The sequence below is a fragment of the Dermacentor variabilis genome, chromosome 7 (assembly GCF_050947875.1).
Source record: "Dermacentor variabilis isolate Ectoservices chromosome 7, ASM5094787v1, whole genome shotgun sequence".
NCBI lineage: Eukaryota > Metazoa > Arthropoda > Arachnida > Ixodida > Ixodidae > Dermacentor > Dermacentor variabilis.
The window spans coordinates 51,544,033-51,569,356 of record NC_134574.1 but is presented as its reverse complement, the minus strand read 5'-3'; the positions used below and the strand labels follow the sequence as shown (position 1 = coordinate 51,569,356).

The following is a 25,324-nucleotide window of genomic DNA, read 5'->3' as shown; positions in this document are numbered from 1 at the left end:
TTGAGTTTTTGCCTACTCGCTCTCCATTGCATGGATTTCTTGGCCGCAACAAGATGTGCCAGTCGGCTGTCCACTCTGGACGGTTGGAGAGCGCAGTCGTCTACGGCTCCGCGGGATCTGTCGGCCTCTTCTTTGGGTAATTCTTGGGTTTGCACTTTTCTCATCGCTAATTAAACACCTTCGCAAAACTGTTCTACTTCCTCATCATCGTGACTGGATGTTGAAGCGTAGGGCTGTACTACATTCAATCTATCCTTCTATTAAGTTTGGTTACGACTACAGCTACCCTCTCATTAATGCTGTAGAATCCGTCAATGTTGCGCGCTATGTCTTTATGGCTTAGGAATCCTGCCCCGTATTGGTTCATATCTAAGAGACCTCTATAGTAGAGGACATGTCAGTTATTCAGCAATGTATAAGTCTCACCAATCCTTCTAATCTCGCTAAGGCCGACGATATCCCAAAAATGTTTGATAGTTCCTCAAATAGTCCTGCTAAGCTAGCTTCACTCGAGATAGTTCGGGTGTTAAACATTGCAAGGGTCAGTTCCCATTGGTATCCTGTACAGACCCAGAGATTCTGAGCAACCTATGCTGCGTTACAGGTCTGACTCCGCCTTGGTCAGGTGTTCTGCAGCTTCTGGGTAATGAGGGTCATTGGGTAATTGAGTGAGTCATTTGGGAGGGAGTAGCCGAATACTGCACCTGGGGGGCCAATTCCTGCTCGGCTGCGGAAGTGTCTTGTTGAAGTTTAGAGGCCTTCCTAATGTGGTTGTACCTGGATCAATAATAGCCGCACTCGCTCTCGGCATCTTTTGCTGATGACAGGCGTCACTTCCAACCCTGCAGATGTTGTGCACTGGAGGAGAACTTCAAGCTCACCATGGTCAAAAAAATTAAGGAGGGATTCGAACTTCCGACTATGGCATCCGAGCATTCCACACTGCTCAGTCTGATAATCCCATAGGTGGCGTGGCTACCTTATTGCCGACAAGTACAGCCCAGAGGGCGCTACATACCTAAGAACTTTGATTTATTCGCAATAGAAGTGTTTTCCGCGATAAGACGAATATCCGCGATTGAAGCGTAACTCAATATAGAACGATCTGTAAATAGTTTTGGCCTCATTGCTCCGGAATCGCACGTGCGCAGATGGCCGTGAACTTGACTAGGCAAACCTTGGCTTACCGCTAGGCTTACCGATAACCATTCACAATTGCGAATAGAGGCTCATGATCTACAGGACTACAAACAGAAACCCGCGATAACAAATATAATTGCAAATGTACAAGAAATAACTGGACGCAAACTCCGTGTTTCTTTTTATTTGATGAAACCCTGTATGCGAGCTTTTGAACTGTTGACGTTACGTTATGTATTTGTTATTGTTTGCATGCTGCTACAAACATTCTCATCACTTTTTTCTTCGTTTAGTTCTGCAATAATTTTTTGGCGGGGAGGGGGGTTCTCATTAGAATGTTAGACCGAGGCATGTCGGTACAGTCACTTTACGTCCATTTAGTATATTTCAAATGCCTGAAAACTTGCTTGAATTATCCACGGTATACGGGTTATGATGATCCTGGCAGGTGGCTCGGCATAGTATTTCTCAATGATTCTAACATCATGGTTTCGGAGTCTCCAGTACGCAAGCAGCCATGAACGCGGCTATATATACAATATATTTTCAAGCGGATTGAATAGCACCCTGAAGTAGTGTGGAAAAAAAGGAAAATTAGAAAATGAAAAACGTTTCAGCGCCTACCACGAGTTCACTAGTCGCGTCTGGAGGCTGGAACACCAAACGGTTCATGGATTCGGCTGCCTGTCTCATGCATCGGACAAGTCCTTCCGAATGAGGCGGAACTGGTACTGATGCGCCGTGCAAGGCTGAGACGGTGGACGTGAGAAGGGTAAACTGAGAGAAACTGTCGCTGAAAGACAAAATATCAGTGGCGAAACGGGCCGCCAAACGATAGTTGTGAGCCGTGCGTAAGATAGGCGACCTTGGAAGCGCAAATACTCTGTGGTGGTAAATCGCTTATACGATGCCTCCTTTATGCTACAGAGTTGGTTTCTGCCTTTGTTCAGTTAGACAATGTTTGTACACTTCGCGCGGGAAACCTATTGATGTCCCGTTTGCCACCGAAATTGCAATATGTTGTATACTGATATCGCGTGTCACACTGCATTTTCATGATAATCGCTTATCAGCCACGCAAACAGCATTCGGCAGATCACATGTTCATCACCCTATAAAAAGGGCACTGCATCAATAAACGTTGTCTGTTCCACCCTGGCTTCCGGCTGATACGTCACAGTTGGCGACGAGGAAGCGGCGCCGATGGCCGTCGGCAGAATCAGCGAATATCGTCTCGGCACAAACGCGTCATGGGACGAATACGTCGAGAGGCTAGAAATGTTCTGCGAAGCTAACAAAATAGCGAAAGAACAGAAGAGCCGCCCGCTGAGTTGTTGCGGCGAAGAAGCGTACGGGCTCATCACAACTCTGGTGAAGCCGGCAAGACCAACAGCAGCCACCTACGAGGAAATTAAGACGGTGGTTCGCAAGAACCTGCATCCAAGGCTTTCAGAACTGTACGCAAGATTTTTGTTCTACAAGAGAAACCAGGCTGCCGAGGAATCGGTTACGGACTACGTCACGGCGCTTCGGAAGCTAGCCGAAGAGCAGCTCCCGTTGGGCATCATGATGCGACATCGTGTCGTATGCGGCCTCCAGAACGAAGCAGTCCAACAGCGACTTCTCGCGAAACACGACCTTACGTTCAACGTTGCGTACGACATGGCCGCGACCGCAGAAGCGACAGCCAAGCAACAGCAAGACATATGCATGCAAGGCCGAGACGAGACGAAGCACTGCCAGGACATGATACAAGCAACCTGCACGAAGCAAGACGCCATGGCAGAGGGATCCAGTTGCTACCGTCGCACGGTAAGCACGCTCCGCATTTCTGCAGTTTTTAAAAAAGCGGCATGCTTCAAATGCAAAAGGGTTGGACATATAGCGAGGGCTTGTCGTTCAAAAGACGAAAGTAGAGCGGCCCGGAAGACGCCTGAGCAAAAGAGTAAAGTTAAAAAGAGCAAGGTCGTGTAAGAAATGAGTGCATTGTTTTCACTTTGCGAAGTGAATGATCAAGAACAGAAGTTTATGATTAAATTACACACACAAGGACAAGAAGTCCCGATGGAGGTTGATTCCGGAGCCTCATGCTCAATTGTGAGTGAAGATACATTTCGAGTCATCGAGAGAAAACGGGGTGAAATACCACTCCAAGATTCTGGAACGACTCTCGCAACCTGGTCAAAGGAGGCGTTACCGCTGCTGGGTCGAGCAACCGTCTTGGTAGAATTCAAGGGCCGGAAGGCAAAGCTGCCTCTGTTGGTAGTAAAGAATCGAGGCAACAGCCTGATTGGTCGAAACTAGTTTAGGCCGCTAAGCATTTGCTTGCGGGGAATCGAGCAAGTAAACGCGGAAGACGTACCCTCACGATTTTTGAGGTGTTTCGCAGGGACCTTCCTGGCTTCAATGAACCACCAGTTTACATCGAACTGAAACACGACGCCCAACCAGTGGTTCTCAAAAGTCGACCAGTTCCACTGGCCTTCAAGGACGACGTGGGCAAGGAAGTGGATCACTTGGTGCAACAAGGGGTACGGGACGACATCGCGTACTCCAACTGGGCCACACCACTGGTAGTGGTAAGAAAAACAGACGGAACTTTACGCCTATGCGGCGACTACCGTATCACGGTAAACAAAACTATTAACGGCAGCGGGTATCCTTTGCCCACTGCCGCTGAAATGCTCGCAGCTCTGGCTTCAAGCAAATTTTTTACAAAGCTGGATCTAGCTGAAGCTTATCAACAGCTTACGCTAGACGACGAGTCGGCTGAAGTGCTTACAGTTAACACGATAAAGGGGAAACGGCTGTCGTTTGGAATTTCGGTGGCGCCGTGGGTGTTTCAAGGAGTCATTGACACGCTGTTAGCAGGCATTCCCGGTGTTAAAGCCTATCTTGATATCTTGATTTCTGGCCATAACGCGGAAGAGCACGACAAGAGATTAGAAACCGTGCTGTCGTGTCTGCAGAATGCGCAGTTAAGAGTAAATAAGGACAAGTGCGAATTCAACAAGCCGGGCATTGAAGTCTTGGGTCACAGGATTGACGCCACGAGAATACATCCGAGCCGATGCAATACGGACGCCATCCATAAAGCGCCGGCATCCACGAGCAAAAAGGAACTGCAAGCCTTCTTGGGGTTATTAAATTTTTACAGCAGTTTCCACAAGGGGAAGACTGAAGTGGCAGAACCACTCTATCGACTGCTCAACCATGACCTCGAATGGATGTGAACAGGTGAGCACCAGCGTTTGAGAGACTAAAGAAATTGCTTAGCTCCGACTCTGTACTTGTGCCCTATGACACGAAGCGTCCGTTACTTTTGTGCTGCGACGCATCTCCTGAGATGAGGGAGGGGGGCAGTGCTAGCCTATCGTACGATTCACGGGAAGGAACAGCCCATACCTTATGCTTCCCCGGACGCTTGGATTCAGTGAACGTAACTATGCTCAGATTGATAAAGAGGACTTGGCTGTCGTCTTTGGCATAAAACGCTTCCAGCAGCGCCTTGCTGGACGAGAATTTACGGACATAACAGACCACAAGCCATTACGGGGCCTGTTTAACACGGACAAGAGGGTGCCTAAGGTTTTGTCGCTCAGAATGCTCTGTAGGACTTTATGTTTGTCTGCGTATAACTAGAGCCTTCAGTACAGGGGAGGCCAAAAAAACGCCAACGCCGACGCACTCAGTCGTCTGCCAGCCCCGGGAGGCGAAGACGAGCCACAGCCACCTGAGGAGGTGCTCCTGTCGGAAGCGGTCGATTGCGCACCGCTGCAGGCGGCAGACATCGCTGCGCTGATCAAGGACTGTCTCATCCATGATAAAGGAATGAATTCTTAGTGGCTGGCCGTCAACACAACTGGACAGCAAGGTCACGCCTTACGAGGTCAGGAAATCACAGTGAGGGAATCAGGGGAATCGCATTGTAATTCCTAACGCAGCAAGACAAAGTGTTCTTCAACTCCTGAATGCAAATCACCCTGGGATGAGTGCCATGAAAGCGTCAGCTAGAGGGCTCATGTGGTGGCCGAAAATGAACCACAAAATTGAAGAGTTTGGACGCCACTGTCAGCCATATCAGAGTAACCGGCAAAGCGATCCCAAGGTTCCAGTGCATTTTTGGATCAAGCCAGATCAACTTGGAGTCGCCTACACGTTGATTCGCTGGTCCGGTTAATAGAGAAGTATTATTAATCGTTGTAGACTCCTACAGCAACTGGGCTGAGGTCGAATTCATCTCATCCATGAAAGCTACAGCTGTCGTCACCAGCTTAAGACGTTATTGGTTCGGATAACGGCACAGCATTCACTAACGCACTAACTCTGAGTTGCAAACGTTTTTAAAGCGCAATGGTGCGCGTGCTATTTTCACTGCACCTTATAATCCCGCCAGTAATGGTAGGGCGGAGAGAATGGTAAAAGAAGTTAAAGAAGCAACAAGAAGGTTCGACGCAGTGCGTTCCTGTTTAAACAGCACACGACGCCACATTCGGTCACGGGAAAATCTCCGACAGAACGAATGATCGGACGAAGGCTGAGGACAGCCTTGGATAGACTTCATCCGGACCGGCAACACGCGCCTGAACCAGAACGACCGGAGATTAAGAGGTTCCGTGTCGGTGACGCGGTCTATGCTAAAAAATTTTGTGCAAGTCCAAGGTGGAAGGCGGCCAGGGTTGTAGCAGTCCGAGGCCCGGTGCCGTACATCGTCCAGCTGGATAACGGCGAGCGCCATCACAGGCAACGGTACCAGTTAAGGAGCGCCTGGACGAGACTCGAGGCCGATCCAGTCCAAAGTGCAGACTACCACGTCACTCTGCCTCCTACAGCCAGACAACAGCGGCCGTCAGCACGGAAGCAGCCACAGGGGCAAGTCCGGGCCAAGCTACCCAAGGCCCGGTCAAGCCGCGAAGATCAACACGCATTAGATGGCCTATCGCACGTTATGTCATTGATGACTAACTGTGTAACGAATCTCAGGAGAAAGTAATGTTATATACTGATATCGCGTGTCACACTGCATTTTCATGATAATTGCTTATCAGCCACGCAAGCAGCAGTCGGCAGATCACATGTTCATCACCCTATAAAAAGGGCACTGCATCAAGAAACGCTCAGTTCCACCCTGGCGTCCCGCTGGTACGTTAGACAATACATGCAATTTAATAGTTCCAGATACATGCTCGTGATCTACAGGAGTACAAATGAAAACCCGCAAAAACACGCACATATGTATGCGGTATATGTATACGCATACATCTAAACACACTTATATGTATATATATACGCGGAAACTATCGCTCGCGAACGAATCGGAAGACTTCTCCACTGAGATTTCTGCGACATAGAGCTCATCTTAACCAGCTTTTTTAGACACGAGGGTTTAGTTCGCGTGAGTGCCACCACGGGGCGTATCGACCTTAAACGTGTCGAACTTCCCATGGTGACGCGTGCTGACCTCAACAAAAGAAAAATAAAATAATGAAACGCTATACCTGCGCATCGAAATTCGCCACAATTCTTGTTCCGCCAGCGTTATCAGAGTTCTTGATAAAGCGTGGCCACCCCTTGAAAAATGACTTATCATGCTAAGAGCATTTAGTCGCGACGAGCGATGACAGATTTCGGGCTTTTGATATGGTTGCTTTTTTTTCTTTTCGATGCTACGGAGTAAACAAGCTAGGCTAACCGTCAGAAGCACCCCCTGGCAGCCTTTCTTCAGTCGGCACACATTGTTAACGTCCGAACATCACACAGCGTCTACGAGAGACGCCGTCGTGGACGGCTTTTTATTTTTACCTATCGATTTCCTCAATGTGCCCCCAATTATTTCGTAGCGACTTTGCTATCCGCACTCACGGACTACCGCCGCAGCTGTAAATCGAGGTGTGCTTAATACTTAAGACATATACATGAATATGTTGGTTTTATACCTACGCGAAAGTCACGACACAAGACTTGAGCGAACTGTATCTGTGCCGAAGCTGCTCGCAATATTACGTCATATTTACTGGCCACCCGGCCAGGTATATCCTTGGGTATGACATATACAGTACTTCCAGTTAGATTCCAAGGTAGCCACCTATGAGGCTTATCCACATGCGTGAAGGAAGACCGCTATTTAAGATTATTGTGCAGTAATATATGCGGGATTTGTATGTTCTCCATATTATCTACCATGTTGCCGTTCCGCCTTCACAATATAGCCGCAATGTAGACTACCATTTATCGAACACCATAAAGGGTACCCACATACTCAAGGACCTCGCACACAGCTCCTGAAAATTATTTGTATTCAAGAGTTGTGCGACTGCCTAGGACATCCTTAACGAATGTTACATAACACATTATGTGATTTTACGTGCGAAAACTACGATCTCATGATGAGGCAGGCCGTAGTGGTGGATTCGGGAATAATTTAGACCACTTGGGTTGTTTAGCGTGCGCGTAACCCTAAGTAAACGGATGTTTTCGCATTACACACCCATCGAAATAAGGCCTGCCGTGGCTTGGATTCGATCCTGAGACCTCGTGATTAGCAGCCAAACCCAATAAAAACTAAGCAACTGTGGAGGGGAAGGAATGTTGGCAGTTCGAAGAAGGTGACAGTCGACACGTTGCACAATTTTTTCCCATCCTCATTGCACGAGAATCGGTACCAGCCGTCGAAGAATGACACCATAAAATGCACTGTATTTAATGCAATGGAGTCCGCGTCCAATAGTTCAGACCCGAATCACCCTGTAACAACTGACGACCAGGCATCTCGCTTATACCTGCAGTCACCTGACAGTTGTCGGGCGCTGGCGTTGGCCAGTTTTCAACAGTTGCCGCCATTCTCGCCTTATCTTGCACCATCGGGTTTCAGCTGTACTGCTTCAACAGCCAATTTGTTTTCCCATAATTTGGCCACCCTGTCAACGTTATGGTTTCTTCGTTTTAGGCCATATTGTATATTTAGGCTAATGCTGTACTGAGATTTCCAGCGATTTCACCTTTCCAAATGTGCCCGCATTCTTGTCGGCCTCTATTAATATTTTGGAGGATTTTCAAGAGACGTTGAAACCATTGCATGGCACCTTGACCACACTTCTCAAAAACTCATTTTTTCCCTTGAGGCATTGTGCAAGCTTCTGCCTTTTCGCCGGTCATCAACGTCGTGGTTACCCTGTCACTTGTATCCCATTTTGACGACTACAATCCTTCGGAAGTTGGCAACGATATAATTTCCATTGGATTAAAGCCCTTTAAATCAATTCTACCACAAGCACGACAGCCGCTTTCACTCACTGTGAATGCAAATATTGCATTAATGAGCGCCATTCTTAAGCATATAAATTGATAGCCTAAAAAATTATGCGGATCTCATGTATGTGCGAATTGATTTAAGTGAAGCTTTCTGTGTTGTTTGTTGTCATTGTCGTACGTAATCTTCACAGAGTAGTCAGAAACCCTCTAATGAAGTGCTGTCAATGTTTGCCTGATTACGCCCGCCATTGTGATGAAAATAAACGTAACTTCAACTCATTTTCTCAGAAATAAACGCTGAATGAAACGCTAACGCCATCGTGAACAAGATCACCAGGCGCCGTAGTGGTCGATCTTATGAAGCACTTATTCGGAAGCTTATTTTTGTGCTTTTCTTTTCTGCGGGGGGGGGGGGGGAGGCAGGAAATGTGCTTTTGTACCGTAGAAACGTTGCTAGGACGTCTCTAATGTGCTCGTTTTTATTCTCAACCACCCTACGAAAGCTGTCGTCGCTGCATCTTCATAATATCCTGGTGGCAGGAAACCATGGCGTGTCGCGCAAGTATGACCACGCTGATTCATTTGGGTTGGCATATACTATTTTGTGTGTCATACTTGGCCACATTCATTTTTCAAACTTTGCCATAGCTCGAAAATGCCGGCCAGCTCACTAGGTCCCTTTCCTTTGTTTACTTCCGCAAAGCGTGTGCCTATCGCTGTGGTTACCAAATATGCCCAGTGGTATGCTACCCCTCAAGCGTTTCTGGCGACCTGAGAAACTGAAGTTGCAGGCTTTTTTCAACCGGCGTTGAAGTTCAATTTGACTATCCTCAAGTACTTTTCACAGACTTCGCTCACCGCCTTCTCTCCAGTTTCATCTCTTACACTCCTCGATCCTGTTAGATACAACACAAAGACGCCAAGACGTTAATGAAGTATCAGTTACACGCTAGCTGACATGCTGTAAATGTACCTTTCCGCTGAGCACTGGGATTGGAGCTACGTATGGGGACGTTATTGGTCTACAGCCTCTCTCAACAACACCGCTCGTTACTCATCACTTCTTTTTGTCGACAGGAGCATACTGTATGTCCTCTGAATATATTTTCGGCTTTAGGTGTGACGTTACACACCCGCTTATTCTGTTATTTTGATGGCAACCATCGGCAGGCTATCACCGCATTCTGAGCTTTGCCGTCACCAGAGAGCACAGAAAGCTGTCTTCAGGAACAAGCCACCTAGATTCGAGCCCATGCATTCGCAGCATCCTCAATTTGGGAGATGGACACGCTGACCATTACGCTACCACCTCCCTCTACCAGTTTCTGTTTATCTGCCTTCCACTTCTCGTTTTCGTCGCTGACACAAGCAGAACGGACGCAGAAACGAAAAAACAAGTAAAGATTGCTTGAGCCGCCAGCTGGCACATGACCTCAACTTTGGCAGGTTACTCTCATTGGAGCACATATGCTTGCAGCTAAGGGCAGATGGTACGTCGCCTTAGATTTATCGTAAATTTGCTTTCACCGACTCTTTTCGGAATAAACTGAAACGCCGCACAAAAATGATGTACCGATGCATTTTTTATTGTTTTATAAGTTTAAACCAAAAACACTCATTCGCACAAATAGCGATTTTTTGAAGAAATGGCATAAGGATGATATATTTCGAGGCCATATCGCTGCGAATACGGGCCAGCACCACGTACCGAGGAAAAGGCATCACACTGCCGTTGCATGCGGCAGGTTACTGAATGACGAAAACAGGAAATACGACTGTTTTTCAGTTCTCGCAACTTATTGTACACAGAACACGAAGCGTCCACCACCACGACATTTTCTTGACAACAGCGATACACAACGGCGGACTGATATACTTCTTCAAGGGATTTAATTTTATTTTCCCTCGCAGAACCGCAAGCACAGGGAGCGCCGCGCCGTATACCGGGGCCACGTATTCTAGCCGCCCTCCTTTTCCTCTAGCAATAGGGCCGCCGGCGGCTTCACGCGCTCCCGTACGCGCGGATTGGACTGACACTCCACAAGTTTAAATATATAACTTCTTTGCATAAAAGCGACAGCATGATTGCTAATATATTGTTGACTTGGATATGTTTGGCACGAGGCCCAAGACGGCGCCCTGTCTTCTGACGCGTTCTTCTGTTTGCGTTCACCTCTCTGTCCTGAAGGGACGCGCACCGTAACAAGCTATAATGGTGTTTGCGTTCAGAGTATGTAAGGCGAGAAACGCTGTTCTAAAACGACTGTTCTCTAACTTGTGCAGTAAAGCCACATTTATAGTATTCCCGCAATAGTAAGAGTCAAGACTATAGCAACCGTAAGTTCAAGCGTCAAGTTATGGTCATAACTGGTCGCGACAGCGCAGTGGTAAACAACAGACCCTGCCAGTAAGGAATGCGTGGCGAGGCATGGCTGATGAATAAGTAATTGCCAAGATTGGTTTTCAGTAAACGTTTGATACCAAGTACGGCGGGTGCTTATTCTACCGCAAAGGACTGATGCATGGCGGTGACTCCAATCATTTACTCGCCACTTCACACATCTACACTGGAATTCAACTGGTTCGATCAACTCTCGCTTATATTCTCTCGACCCTAAACTGCTACTTCGCCTTCGACCCGGGCTCCAGCATTTCCTCTCTTTGTGTCCCGCTTCATTCCCAATGTGCCAAGACGTGCTTTCAATGATGCTTGCTGCTCTTCGTCTCCATGACTACCTTGTCTCTCACCTAGAATCTCCCATTGCAAAACAATGCTGCTGTTTTGCAAATGGCTGTGCGTCACATATACAATTTTCTAGGAATGGCCAGCAGCGCGGCATGCAATTTTCGGTGGGTGGCGAGACAGTATATGACGCGCCTCCTCTGCCACAGCCACACTTAGCGCTGTGCTTCGTGAGCTACTATTAGCCGCTAGCACGCAGTACGAAATGAAAGAAACCTATATGGACTGGTCGCACCAGCTCTTTTCGGATTCGTGATGCGTCCATTTAAAATATATACTTCTCATCTAAGCCTAAATGACATCGATATAGGCGATGTGGCTTACGGAAGCTCGTTGGTTTGGACTAACGACGCTCTTCATGCAGCACTTTCGTCTGATGCGTGTTTTCTCTAACGGAAATGAAAGGCAGGAGAGTAACACGCCTTCTTAAAATGAAACATGTGGATAACTCTTTGTTTGACGGTTCCACATATGCCAAGGGCCCCCGATACAAATCAGCTGCAAGTCGGTATCAGCTAGCAAAGGGGAACTCAGATGAAACGTTGTCAAGCGGATAGGCTTTTAATTATCATAAGGTTATCTGTATAGAAATTCTTTACCATGAGGTGAAAGCCGACTAATAAGCATTTAAATTTTCTGTGTTATTAAGACCTCCTGTTTACATAAAGTTGTCTTTTACAGCCTCCTAAATTGAAAAATAGGTTATGAAAAATGAATTGTTGCGGTAAATGTGTCAACGCAGGCGCAAGAAATGTCCAAGTCCGTTTCCAAGTATTGACTCAATGAAACTGGAGAATGTCTAAACTCTTAACCGTTGTAGTGATGCGAAGAACAAAACACTTCCAAAAGAGTGAGTCACGAATATAACTCATTATAAAAGGTGAGTTTGCGCACAAAAACACTCAAAGCACAACGATGGCTGCGCGCATAGTATGCTTCCTCTGGATCTGATCTACGAATCAAGGCATCAGTTCATGATTTACATTGAGTTCATGATCGTACATTGCAACGCAATCGAGGGTCCTCAAATGTGATGGACAATGTACGCCAGTATTCGCTTTAGGTGCGCAATCTGATAAGATAACGCTCTTTCGCTATTGAATCCCTGACAACATACGGGATATTAAAAACACATGCAAACGCGTCTCGAGCTAAGCTATGATTTTGGAGCAGTGAATAGACGCTAAAAAAGCTCTCCCCCGAAAAAAAAATAATACAGTTGCTTTTAATATTATATGAAACATAGTGCCCGTCGTAAAAAGGGCCCCCAAGACTGCACAGCGGCAATGACATGCAGGAAATTCAAGAGGTAAACACTTTCCAATTACTGGTATTTATCAACCAGCACTTCATGTTTCAATGTAGCCCTGTAGTCCAGGGGCCAGTTCCACCAGGGGTACTCTGTCGAAGCTCATATTTCATGTCAGCACTAATTGTCACAAAATCACACTATTGTTTTTTCATATCTTAACATTAAACAGCCAAAATACATGCTGCGAAACTGGCATCCTAATGCTTCCGTACTTTTCTTTCTGACGTACAAGTCCGCACTGATCCATATTTTACAAACTACTGACAATGTTTCCAATGCTTTCCTCCAGGCAGCTGTTTTTATTGCACACCTGCGGCAAGACCTTCCATTCCACCATAGTGTGTGCGCCGTACTCAAGTAAACCTTAAAATTCCAGGACTTTAGAAAAAGTCGGACTTGCCGTAATCAGCACACAATCAACTAACTTTACTTCTCTTGTACGAGAAACACAGCGACTGCACACACATCTAGATTGATAGATCAACTACATCAACCAGTTCTGGTGGCGCTGGAGTTATGCTAACAATGAGAATAACCAAGCGGTTCAAGACTTCTCATGTCACTACGTCTACAGCTGCAGAGCTCGCGGCTCTCAGCGACGCGCTTCATGTGATAAATGCTGAAAGTCCTCAAAAATGCGCAGCCTTCTGCAATTCAAGGCCGCCCTTGCAATATGTGCAGTCGTTTCTCCGACATAGAACTAATGATAAGCTCACGTGCGAAAACGTGGAACTTGTCCATCACTTAAGAGAAAAAAGAAAGCCATGATAGCTCTTCTCAGTGGATAAGAGGTCATTGCCGTGTCATAGGAAATCATGACGCAGATAAGGCAGCTCGGACGTCATTTGAACGAAGAAAACCGCTGCGTCCCCACTCCTCTCTCAAGGACCGACGCCGCGAGACAGCTTCTCATTCTAGCACGCTCAATTTCCTTAGCATAGTGGAATACCGGCCATACAAGGCGCACAAGACAGCACAGACTAAACCCGTCACTTCACCTCAGACCTCCAGTCGGTCTGCACCGACGTGAAGCGTCTCTTCTGTGTCGGTTGTGGCTTAAAGTTGCCTTCATGAATGCCTACTCAGCACTAATTGGAATGGCTGATAGTCCAGCATGTGAGGTTTGCGGATGCGAGAAGAACAGTGCCATTGTCCTCAATTTCAGCGCACAAAGACAATCTTTGGCCAACACATCGAGTAAATTAGAGGACTGTCCTCTGAGTGAACAGACAGTTCTAGAGCGCTGTGCCCCCCGATCATCGACTCAGAACGCAGTGAAGGCACTTTTGTGCTTTCCCAGAACGTCTCGTTTGTGCGAGTGGCTTTATATCAAGTACTGTACGTACACGTATTTTCACCTTCTCTCTCCCTTCTCTCTCTTCCCCTTACCTCTTCCCACAGCGTAGGGTAGCCAACCAGACTCTTGACTGGTTAACATCGCTGCCTTCCTATATTTATTTATTTATTGGTACCTCAAATACCCCATTTGGGGTTTTACATGAGGGGTGGGCATATTTACATAATATTTTCAATAAATGCCTTGAACGATGAATGACTGGAGTGGTGCACCGCTTCAGAAGGTAGATGATTCCAGTCTTTCGCTGTTTGAATGAAGAAAGAGTTAAGATGAGCGGAGGTGCGAGCTGGAGGGGGATAAACAGCCTTTGAATGGCCATGACGGGATGAAGTGCGATGCGCAGGCGTGATGTCGGTCTGATGAAGTAGTGAGTGATAAAATTTGTGAAAGAGGCACAGTCTTGCTGTTTTGCGGCGCTGCTCGAGGGTTGGAAGTTTCAGAGATGATTTAAGTTTAGTAACGCTAGTGTGGTAAGAGTAGTCAGAATGAATGAACCTTGCTGCACGATTCTGTATGGATTCTAGTGCTGTTGCCAGGTTAGATTGGTGTGGGTCCCATACTGAGCATGCGTATTCTAGTTTGGGTCGAACGATTGTTAAGTATGCGAGTAGTTTTACTGAGTGCGGGACAAGACGTAGATTACGGCGCAGGTAGCTTAGTACACGATTGGCATCATTGCTAATGTTGCAAATGTGTGAGGACCAACTGAGGTTATTGGACAAGTTAACGCCTAGGTATTTATATGAAGTCACAGCACATATTTCCGAACCGGCGATAGTGTAATTAGCTGACATAAATGATTGGCGACGATGGAAAGTAAGTAGTGATGTTTTTTTGACGTTGAGGGACATGAGCCAATTGTTACACCAAGTTTCAATGACGTTAAGGTCGGACTGGAGGGCGCGAGAATCAGCGTCGTTAGTAATAGGACGATAGATTACACAGTCATCGGCAAATAAACGAATTTTGGAAGAACAGCCTATAGGTAAGTCGTTAATGTATATTAAGAAGAGTAGTGGTCCCAGGACTGTGCCTTGTGGCACGCCAGAGATAACGGGTGATAAGGTAGACGAGCACTGGTTAGCGTAAACGAACTGTTGACGGTTAGTGAGAAAGTTGCGTATCCATTGGAGAACACGAGAGTTAAGATTAAGACATGATAGTTTTAGAAAGAGCCGTTCATGAGGAACCTTGTCGAAAGCTTTTTGGAAATCTAGGAAGAGGGCGTCTATGGGTATGTTTTGATCAAGATGCGAGCTGATGTCATTAACGAATAGGGCTAGTTGAGTCTCGCAGGACATGCCTTTCTGAAAACCGTGTTGATTTGGATTAAAGAAATTAGCGGATGTTAGGAAGTTTACAATATGAGAATAAATTATATGCTCCATTAGTTTAGAACAAACACTGATGAGGGAAATTGGACGGTAATTGTGGCACGATGACGATGATCCTTTTTTTGGTACTGGAATTATCTTACCTATTTTCCAGTCTTGCGGCACCACTCCAGATGATAATGATTGCTGAAAGATATGACACAAAAATACACTAGAGATGTGCGCGGTGTTCTTAAGCATTTTGGAATTGATGCCGTCGATGCCGGCTGAGGATGTTAATTTGAGGGACTCAATTAGCTTGGTGATACCATGTGCTTCGATTGTTATGTCAGGCATCGTTGGGTTGTTGAGGTAAGGACAGTCTGGGAGGTCAGTGTTAGGTTCAGAAGTGAACACGGAAGAGAAGACAGAGTTTAGTACTTCAGATACTTTATGGTCTGGAACACGGTTATTATCGTTATCATATAATAGTAATGGTTTACGGTTATTTGGGTTAATGTATTTCCAGAATTGTTTGGGATTGTTTTGCAGCATGTTAGGGAGTGTAGTTGAGTAGAAGGTTCGTTTAGCTGTTGTGGCTAAGGAATCAAACTCCTTTTCAGTGACGTAATATTTTTCCCAGGCCGGAGCGGTATTGGAACGCTTGGCTTTACGAAATAATCTTTTCTTTTTATTATTTAGTCGTTTTAATGTGTTGTTGAACCATGGGGACGAAGGTCGCTCTGTTAAAATGATGGTTGGTATGTAAGTCGTAGTGAGTTCGATCATTTTATTTTTAAAAAGCGTCCAGTTGGCGTCTACTGTGCGCTTCGGGAAATCTATAATGAACCAGTTGTAAAACTCGGTTAGTGCATTGTTGATGCTGATGTAATCACCTTTATCGTAGAGTGTTATTTTCTTTTTTGATTTTTTGCAATGAGGTAGCTGCCAGGATAATTCTGCATGTAGTACCGAGTGATCACTTAGTTCTGGTAGATGTGTTATAGAAGAAACACTGTCGGGATGAGATGTTAAGATAAGGTCGAGTATGTTAGAGCACTGTTCGTTTTTCCGCGTTGGGGTAGACACTAGCTGCGTCAAACCAAAGGTGAGGCATGTGTTAAGAAAATTACATTCAAGGTTATTTTTAGACAGTGTTATGGCTGGTTCGGACCATGTTATATCAGGAAAGTTAAAGTCACCTAAGAGGAGTAGTTGCGCATGATTAAATGACTTTGTAACAGTTTGCAGTGCCTCGTGGAAGTGAATAGTGAAGGAAGCATCTGCATCGGGGGGTCGATAGCATACACCGATAATAGTTTGTAGGTATGAAGAACTGCACAATACGAATAAGATTTCTAGAGGTGAAGTGATATTGATAATGGAGCAACAAAGGCTGCGATGGGCAGCTATCAGAACACCTCCTCCGCGTTTGCCTACACGATCCCGCCTAAATATGTCAAAATCAGGAAGGAAAGAATTAAGCTCTGTGTTATCGACGGTAGAATTCAGCCACGTTTCTGTTAGTACAAGAAGCTTACAATCAGCAGAATCGATAAGGCTACAGAGTGCTTCGCGTTTGGGCAATAAGCTTCTAATGTTAGTATAAACGAATGATACAGGGATGCTATATGGTTTTGCGATAGTGTGTGATGGTAGCTATGAAGTTGATATAACTCTGTTTGTAGTGTTATCATACTTGTAACTTCTGTTATCCACGATTAGTTTGTCGTACCGGAGTTTGAAAGGTTTCTGTTGCGACTTGCCGAATTCGATTAGTTGTTTACGTGCATGCCGAGTGTTAGCTGAGTAGTCTTCCGATATGCTGTAGCTGGACCCTCTAAGTTGTTTAGCATTTGAAAGAATGTGTTGTTTTACTTTGAAATGAGCTAATTTGATAATTATGGGTCTGGTTCTATTAGAGCTGTATCTGCCAATTCTATGAGCGCGCTCAATATCGAAGGGATCCAACTTGATATTAAGGTTAGAAGCACAAAGCTCCACAATTTTCTTCTCCGATTCTTGCCACGTTTCACGCTCAGTATCAGATACCCCAAAAAACACAAGGTTAGAACGACGAGCTCTATCTTCTGAATCGTTTAGTCTTGATGAAATGTCGGAAATGGCTTTAGTGTTTGTATCGACCACTGTCCTGATGCAATTAACTTCGGTTTTTAGTGCAGTTATGGCGGAAACATCACCTTCAATTTTTGTTAGTCGCCTTTTAATGTCGTCAAAAATTTTGTCGTTCTGAGATAGTTTATTTCGAATTGATTTCATTTCACTTAGAAGAGATGCCTGACCTGAGTTTATTTCCTCCAATGCAGCCATTATGTCACAGGATGCCTGCGTTGAAGTGGAACGGGTGTTAGGGCCGGGATTTAATTCTATGTCGCCAGAGAGAGCAAGAAGTTGTAAGATGACAGACGTGCAGTCGCGAACAATGGTAATGCAGCAGCCTGGGCTTGGCAGCACTAGCAAAGCGGCATAGCGGGAACGACGCGCATAAATAGCGTAATTGGTTGTTACCTGTAATGCGAAAAGGCGTCCGGCGTCAGTGAACCGCATTGTCGGAGTGCTGCCAAGCCCACTGATGAGAGCGAGGGGGTGACGTGTTTTATGCGTGAAGGTTGATGTCTGTTTCGATGCGTCAGCTGAGGCAAAGTTGTATGAAGACGATAGATGCGATGAATTTCCGTTCAGGGGCGGTGCGGCGCAGTAGTGAACGGCGCTTGCATCGTTTTCGGAGCACTGGAGGGTAGACGAGGTTGGCCCGTCTGTAACACCAGCGCGCTGAGGGTAGGGCGAGCCTACACCACGCACGAAGGCATACAGCTGACTGTAGACGTGAGGCGGCGCTGAGCGTCGGTCGGCATTGGCATTCCCGGGCAGACGATAGAGGATGCTCCGCCAGGCAAGTGTATCCCGCAAGCCAACACACCGTAAGCCGGGCGTGCCCGCAGGCCCCGTGGCGGCACCAGGAGAACAGCAGGTGCCAACGGTGAAGCATTCCTCTCTCTCTCTCTATCTCTCTGTGTTTTTATTTCTGATGATGGCACAAAACCGAGCCTGATGCCACCATTGCTCAGAAATCCAAATGGGAACATGGGCAACGTTTTCGTACACCCTGTGTGATGTACCATAGCGCTGAGAATAGCCCATTCTAAAGACAGAAGTGCACGGTTGGGCACATGTGCTTAAGAGGAAGCTTTAGCTCGAATGCTCTTCTCGGCAACCACTGCGCCAAATTTGACGAGATCTGTTGCATCTAAAAGAAAGACTTCATATCTAGTGACTGATAGTTTCAAATTTTTTATTGAGATCGTTAATCTTTCCTAAAAATTCCTAAGAATTTTCAGAAAACGAAGCTATCAATTTACAACTCCGTAACTCAGCAATGAAATATGATATCAGAATTATGTTAATTGCATCTAATAGCGCCTCTAAAGCGACCAAAATTGATATGTTACTCATGAATCTAAAAAAAATCAGTAATATGGAGATAAACCTTCTCCAGAAACCTTAGACACAACTTAACAAATTCACGTCAGATATTAATTGACATAGAAAATTTGTCCGCGTTGAACGATCTAATGGATGCTGTTTATAGAACCGCGATATCCCTTCTTGATGCACAGCTATTAATTTATAAATTTTGTGTGTCTATCTTCTTCGAATTGTCGATTTTTTTAAAAATTCCAACAATCGCTAGAATTTAACTTGCTCTCTCAATTATAACAAATTTCATTAAAGCTGGTCCAGAGCATATGTCAGCAAAGTGCTTTTGCGTTGTGCATGTATATGAATAGGTGGCGTCGAAGCTGGGTCCGAGCTGAAGCTTAAGCTCATAAAGTTGATTTGCGCCAAGATAACCTGCCCAGGCTTTCATCATCATCATCATCATCATCGTCGTCGTCGTCGTCATCATCATCATCAGCATCATTATCATCCTGGTTACGCCCACTGCGGGGCAATGACCTCTCCGATACTTCTCCAAATCCCCCCGTCCTGTACTAATTGTGGCCATGTTGTCCCTGCAAACTTCTTAATCTCATCCGCCCACCTAACTTTCTGCCGCCCCGTGCTACGCTTGCCTTCCCTTGGAATCCAGTCCGTAACCCTTAATGACCATCGGTTATCTTCCCTCCTCATTACGTGTCCTCCCCATGCCCCCCTTTCTTTTTCTTGATTTCAACTAAGATGTCGTTAACTCGCGTTTGTTCCCTCACCCAATCTGCTGTTTTCTTATTCCTTAATGTTACACCTATCATTCTTTTTTCCATAGCTCGTTGCGTCGTCCTCAATTTAAGTAGAATCCTTCTCGTAAGCCTCCAGGTTTCCGCCCCGTACACTCTTAAAAAAAAAGAGAGTCAAAAGAGGGTCACGACTACCTCGACTCTCTTTTTTCAGTCGCTGACTACCTTTTTTTCCAAGGGTAGTCACAAAACGAAGTCGGGAATGGCGCATGAAATGGATGACTCCCATGCTGCTTGAAGGGAGTCAGTGAAAGGCACATATGATGTTATAGGTTGCAGTGAATGTGGATTCGTTGGTTCACTCAATCAAATAACTGATTGACTATACCAAAGGAAAGAGCACGATATGTAACTACCCGAGTTCAACTCTATAGCCGCAAAAAGTAAAATGCGTTTCATGCAGTGCTGTATTACAGCATAATCAGGATAGCAAGAAAGGCAAATTGTTTTTTTAATTTTTCAGTAAGAAATAATTGAAGCAGGGTGGTACAACACCAAACTCCAAAAGTAATAACACTGGTTGGTATATTTATGCAACGCACTGTACATTAATATGTATTTTGTACATAAAGATACCTTAAGGGGGGGGGGGGGAGTGCATGAATATTGATTGCCCATGCACAGAATGGAAAAAACAAGAAGAAAATACAACACGAATATACACACAACGTCAACAGAACACAAACTGTGAAGTACACCCACTTAGAGTTCATAACATAAAGCTAAGCAAATATTACAATTTTTAATGAAACCACTAATTCACATCTGGGTACCACTTTCCCTGCCAGATAAAGATCGAGGAACTCTGGTAATACCTCAGCTTCTGGCTGCGCCGCACAGACTACATTGCGTTTAGATACCTTACGTGCTTATCGATGTCTCCTGAATTCAACAAGTCCCATCTTGTCTAACAAGAACAGAACCTCATCCTGAGCCGCAAAAATACCTGCAATCTGTCCAAATTGTGGGTCGTCTGCCTTACCCGTCGTGATTGCTCAGCGGCTATGGTATTGGGCTGCTGAGCACGAGGTCGCGGGATCGAATCCCGGCCACGGCTGCCGCATTTCGATGGCGGCGAATTGCGAAAACACCCGCCTACTTAGATTTAGGTGCACATTAAAGAACCCCAGGTGGTCGAAATTTCCAGAGTCCTCCACTACAAGTGCCTCATAATCGGAAAGTGGTTTTGGCACGTAAAACCCCATAAGTCAATTTCGTCTCCCTTGGTCATTAAAAGCACATCTCCCACATGGTATGCCATTTGCGGCATAGTGACTGACTTCGCCTGCTATACGTTACCTGCAGGCAGGCGCTCCTCAATGCACGTATGTAAAACAAATCTTCGCACAGGTTTCAGGCCTGACATGGTGTGGCGTTGGTTGAAGACAATCTCACGGAATTCATAGCTTTGAGAAAGTTGGTGAAGCTCTGCAAGTGTTTTACATATGTTTTTGAAGTTTTTCATCTTTGATGCCTTGAACCTCATACGCCAGATTTGTTTCAGTGGTCCGAAAAGAGATCATGCATGGGTAGTGCACAAGGTAATGTAATTTAGGGATTATACGGGCTTCTGGGTAACGGGTAACGAATGAACGGAGAAATTCTTGAATTTTCACCTCCATATAAACAAGAGACTCTGAGGGAAGCTCATCATACAAAAGCATGCCTACAACTTCCCTGAATAGGAGGTAAACCTCCCAGCCTTCGTTTCCCTCTATAATTTTAGAAGCGAAAATCTGAGGTAACAGTCCGAAAAGGCACCACTTCTGTGAAGCAGTATCCTTTAGAGGGGTATTGCCTCGTACGAAGGCTTCTGTGGGGCGTGGTGGTCTGTCAACGCTTTAGATTTAGAATCTAAAAACGTTGTGGTCTGTTTGTACCATCATTGCGGCCACAATGGAATGTGCAAACTTTGTGCACTGTTCTGCAAACCCCTGTGCAAAAAACGTGCAAACGGCTGCTCTGTTCTTGCTCAAATTTTGTAGAGCGATCGCATTTTGGCGTCGACTTTACACTTGGCACAGTTAAGTGCCTTGCTTGTAAGAAAAAAACGCAAATTTGCCTGTGCCCTTGAGGCTGCAAACAGCTGCCGTAACGGCGCAAGCATAAACCAGTTTCGCCGCCTGCCGTCAGCTTTAAAAAGCAGCGTCTAACGGAGGACGGTCGCCTGTTCCAGGAGCAGGCAACACGCGGCAGCGCTCCCTGATATGCTGCTTTCTACAGCTGACGACAGGCGGCGCTACAAGTTTATGCGTACACCGTCGCGGCAGCAGCTCGCATTTTCATGAGCGCCGGTAAGTTTGCATTAAAACAAAGATCAGGCAATTAACTGTGCTAAGTGTTATACTAAACGAAGTAGGCACCAAAATGTGGTCATTCTGCCAAATTTGAGCAAGGATAGTGCAGCGGTGAGTGAAAACTGTTTTGCGAACGCGCGCAGCGAAATATTCAGGATCCAGCACATGACTTACGGCTTTCGTATTTACTTCGACTTTGGATTCGCAACTATGAGAAGCACGGCTATGGCTCTGACGGCACCTTGCTATCTACGGCGGTGAACGAGTATCTAAACGCGAGTGGCATTCCTCTCTTGCTTGCGTTGTGCCTGTGAAATCTGACAGCGGTGGCAGCATGTCGTCCGATCCGCCTTCAACTGAACTCTCACCGACTGATGCGGAAGGAGCGGTTTGCCTCTTGTTTGCGTTGCGCCTGTGAAATCCGACAGCGGTGGCAGTATGGCGTCCGATCCGCCTTCAACTGAACGCTCGCCAACTGGTGCGGAAGGAGCGGTTTGCCTCTTGCTTGCGTTGCGCCTGTGAAATCTGACAACGGTGGCAGTATGTCGTCCGATCCGGCTTCAACTGAACGCTCGCCGACTGGTGCGGAAGAAGCGGCTTGCCTCGTTTCGCAGGGGCCATCAAAGAAAATCGTGAAGCTCACAGGCGCCCGGAAACTCGCCGACCTCCACGAAAGCCTGCGGACGGGAGGGTTCGTGTACCTGATGACAGGCAACGATCTAATACAGGTGAGCGTAAATGTACTGCGCGTTATGGAGCGCAAAGAGGATTTGGTCATTGTTTGGTTCATTTTATGTTATTTTGTATACAATGTATTTTGCATTGTTGTTTGCCCTCCTTCCTTATTTTGTGATTTGCCTCTGTATTTACTTTGCCCCTCCCCTCTGCAATGTACAACCGTACCTTGAGGGTATGATAAATAAATAAATAAATAAATATGGGCAAAGTAGCAACAGTATGCGTAGCGGAAATGTCGAGCACGATTAATAACTTCGGTTGCCGCGCTTTGAACTGACAGATCGAGTCTTGGGAAATTGCTCTGTGTCACTTCACTGTGCTGCCAACTACTAATATTTTTGTTTCGTCGCAGCCAATGCACTTGACCTTAAATTGAGAAGTGTATCGCATACTTGCCCGTACGAACACAACGTTGCTCAACTATAATTATTGCCGTGTCGAGAAGCCGCAAGGAAACTAGCCTTTTCAGGACTTCCATCTTCTGAAAACTTCTGCAGTTGGTTTACTACTGAAATTGGGGTAAGGTGTGCAATCGCTTCCCTACCTGGTAGGAGAGGGAGTAGTAACAGCTTCAGTCAATGTAATGGTGCTTTAGTTAGCATAACTGGTCGCAGTATGCCATATTCTGCAAATTTCTTCAGCGTTTAACTAATAGAACAGGCAAGGCGACGAAAACGGACTTGTTGTTTGCCTGTTCAATCTTTGTCGTCATTTGTGCACTGCAACATTCACACAGCAATGAAGTTAAATTGAACCAACTGAGGAAAAAAAATTGCTGGCATTTTCAGCAATAGGACTATGAAAACCTTGGGCAATCAGCAATATGGTTCTATCTTTGTGAAATCATCTGTTCTTATACACTGGTGGTTGCTGACATTGCATAAATAAGCTTAGCCTTGTTAGCTTAATGCGTCCTGTACTTAGCTCACCTATGGGCTACAGGATTAGTGCTGTGCTGTGCTGTGATGGCTCTAAATAACAAACCTGTTTGGGACAGTACAGCAACCATAAAAAAAGGCTGTTTAATTAATCAGTGCCTGTTCAGTGCCCACAGCTTCACTTCTAATGTGCAAAACTATTGATAAACCATCTGGGTGTGCTTTCAGATCTTCCAACGACCGGTTCCAGTGCTACGTCGACATGGGTGAAAGCACGACGGTGTGTGATGGAGCATTGATTAACTTGGTTGTCTGTCCAAGCCACGCCGAAGCATCATAGGCACCAAAAAAGCCGTATGCACCCGATCTTATTTAATCTGTACTCATGCATTAACTCTGTATAACATTAAAACCTGTCGTATGCTGGAAAGCTATAATATCGCTATTAGCAGTACTTTAAAGAGCCCCTCACCAGGCCACATAGCTAATTTAATTATACGCTGGAAGTTGTTAGGTGCCCTCTTGGGAGCATTCTACTGCAAAAATTTTCAAATTGGCTCATTAATAGCTGAGATAGAAATATTGCAGTTCCGCAAACCCATGATTTAAGGAGGCGAGCGTCACAGCCAAAAAACGCTTGGATGCCCCTTGCCAAGCCACTAGTGGAGAAAAGGCTGCATGTTGTTCCATACATGCATGAAGTGGCCCACGATTTAATGAAAGTGGCCAGCAGGTACAAAGTACCTATTATTTTCTTGGCTCCATGGAAGCTTACTGGCCTGTGCCCACGCATCTCAGACCCACAGAAGCTGACCCTTTGTGGTAAAAATCATACAAGGCCATATGTGACTTGCGCGGTCGGTATGGTGTACGAAATTCCACTTAATTGCGGCAAGGTGCATATCAGCCAGACAGGCTGTTGCACCAACGATTTGGCAAGGGAACATGAGCTGTCTGCCAGGAATAAGATTAATGCACATTTGCCTATGCACTGCAATTACTGCACGTGTGAGCCATATCTTTTCCACATCCGCATTCTTGGTAAACGCAAAGATTGTCTGCATGGGAATTAATGGAGGACTGTTTCATCAACATGAAATGTGACGTCTATGTCAGTGATACATCTGTGGCTTGAACTGAATTGAATGACAGTTTCTGCACTGTATGACTGAATAATAATGGGCAAGCTTGTTTGAGTATTGCGTGCAAACGTATGTGTGCACATGGCCACCTTCATCTATAAATATGAACCTGTTTGCTTTCAGTAAAGTAGTAGCAAGGGACACTCATTCCTGTCCTAAAGCTTTTTTCTGCCCCTGGTTGTACCTTAACTTTGGGGAATAAGCTCATGGGAATTTAGTAAACAAATAAATGCATGCCACAGGGGCAATTCCACTATGTAAAAATAAAACGTTTTTTTCCCCCTAATATTTTTATGTATCTATATAGTCCTAGTTCCACTTTTATAGCATACCACTGTCCTTGTTAAATATTGGAATGCTCTGCTACTAATAGATATGACAAATGAGGTGTATTTATGAAAACATAAAAACAAAAAGCTGCAAAATATTTTTTAATTTTGTGCAGTCTAGACAGCCCAAATATAACTGATGATATATGAAGAGCTTAAGAAGCACAATCATGTTTGCGACTCCTCAGTCCTTCCGTATCATCCTTCAAAGTCTTATCCGACCTTGACATTTGTATCTATCTCAGTAGCTCAGATTTATGTAATGCTGAGGGAAAATTTGACTTCCTGTTTGAAATAATAGCCATGTTTCACCAAAAAAGCTTATAAGCAAAGGCACCAAGAAGTTATCAGAAAAAATGCGTTCATTGAAATATTAATTCATTAGCCACCAGAAATGTGATAGGGAGTTAATAATGTTTGGATAAACACAAGCGGTCTAGTTTGTGTATTTGAGAACCAGAATGTTCTAGTATATTTTTGTTCTATCAAATCATCCTTGGCCTTCATATGACCTGCTTTTGTTCTCTGTTTCTGGTCCCAAGACAATGCTAGTCTGGTCTTGGCACTT

The 25,324-nt window shown here is 45.4% G+C and overlaps 2 protein-coding genes across 4 annotated transcripts in view; one reads left to right on the top strand and one right to left on the bottom strand.

Moving 5' to 3' along the window:
- LOC142589030 (uncharacterized) overlaps nt 1-25,324 on the bottom strand; it is a 147,501-nt gene that overhangs the window by 57,134 nt on the left and 65,043 nt on the right. The window lies entirely within an intron of this gene.
- Nucleotides 2,344-4,983, top strand: LOC142588122 (uncharacterized). The gene is made up of 3 exons (XM_075699603.1): nt 2,344-2,952; nt 3,519-3,719; nt 4,783-4,983. The coding sequence occupies exons 1-3, from the start codon at nt 2,344-2,346 to the stop codon at nt 4,981-4,983; spliced, it is 1,011 nt and encodes a 336-aa protein (XP_075555718.1).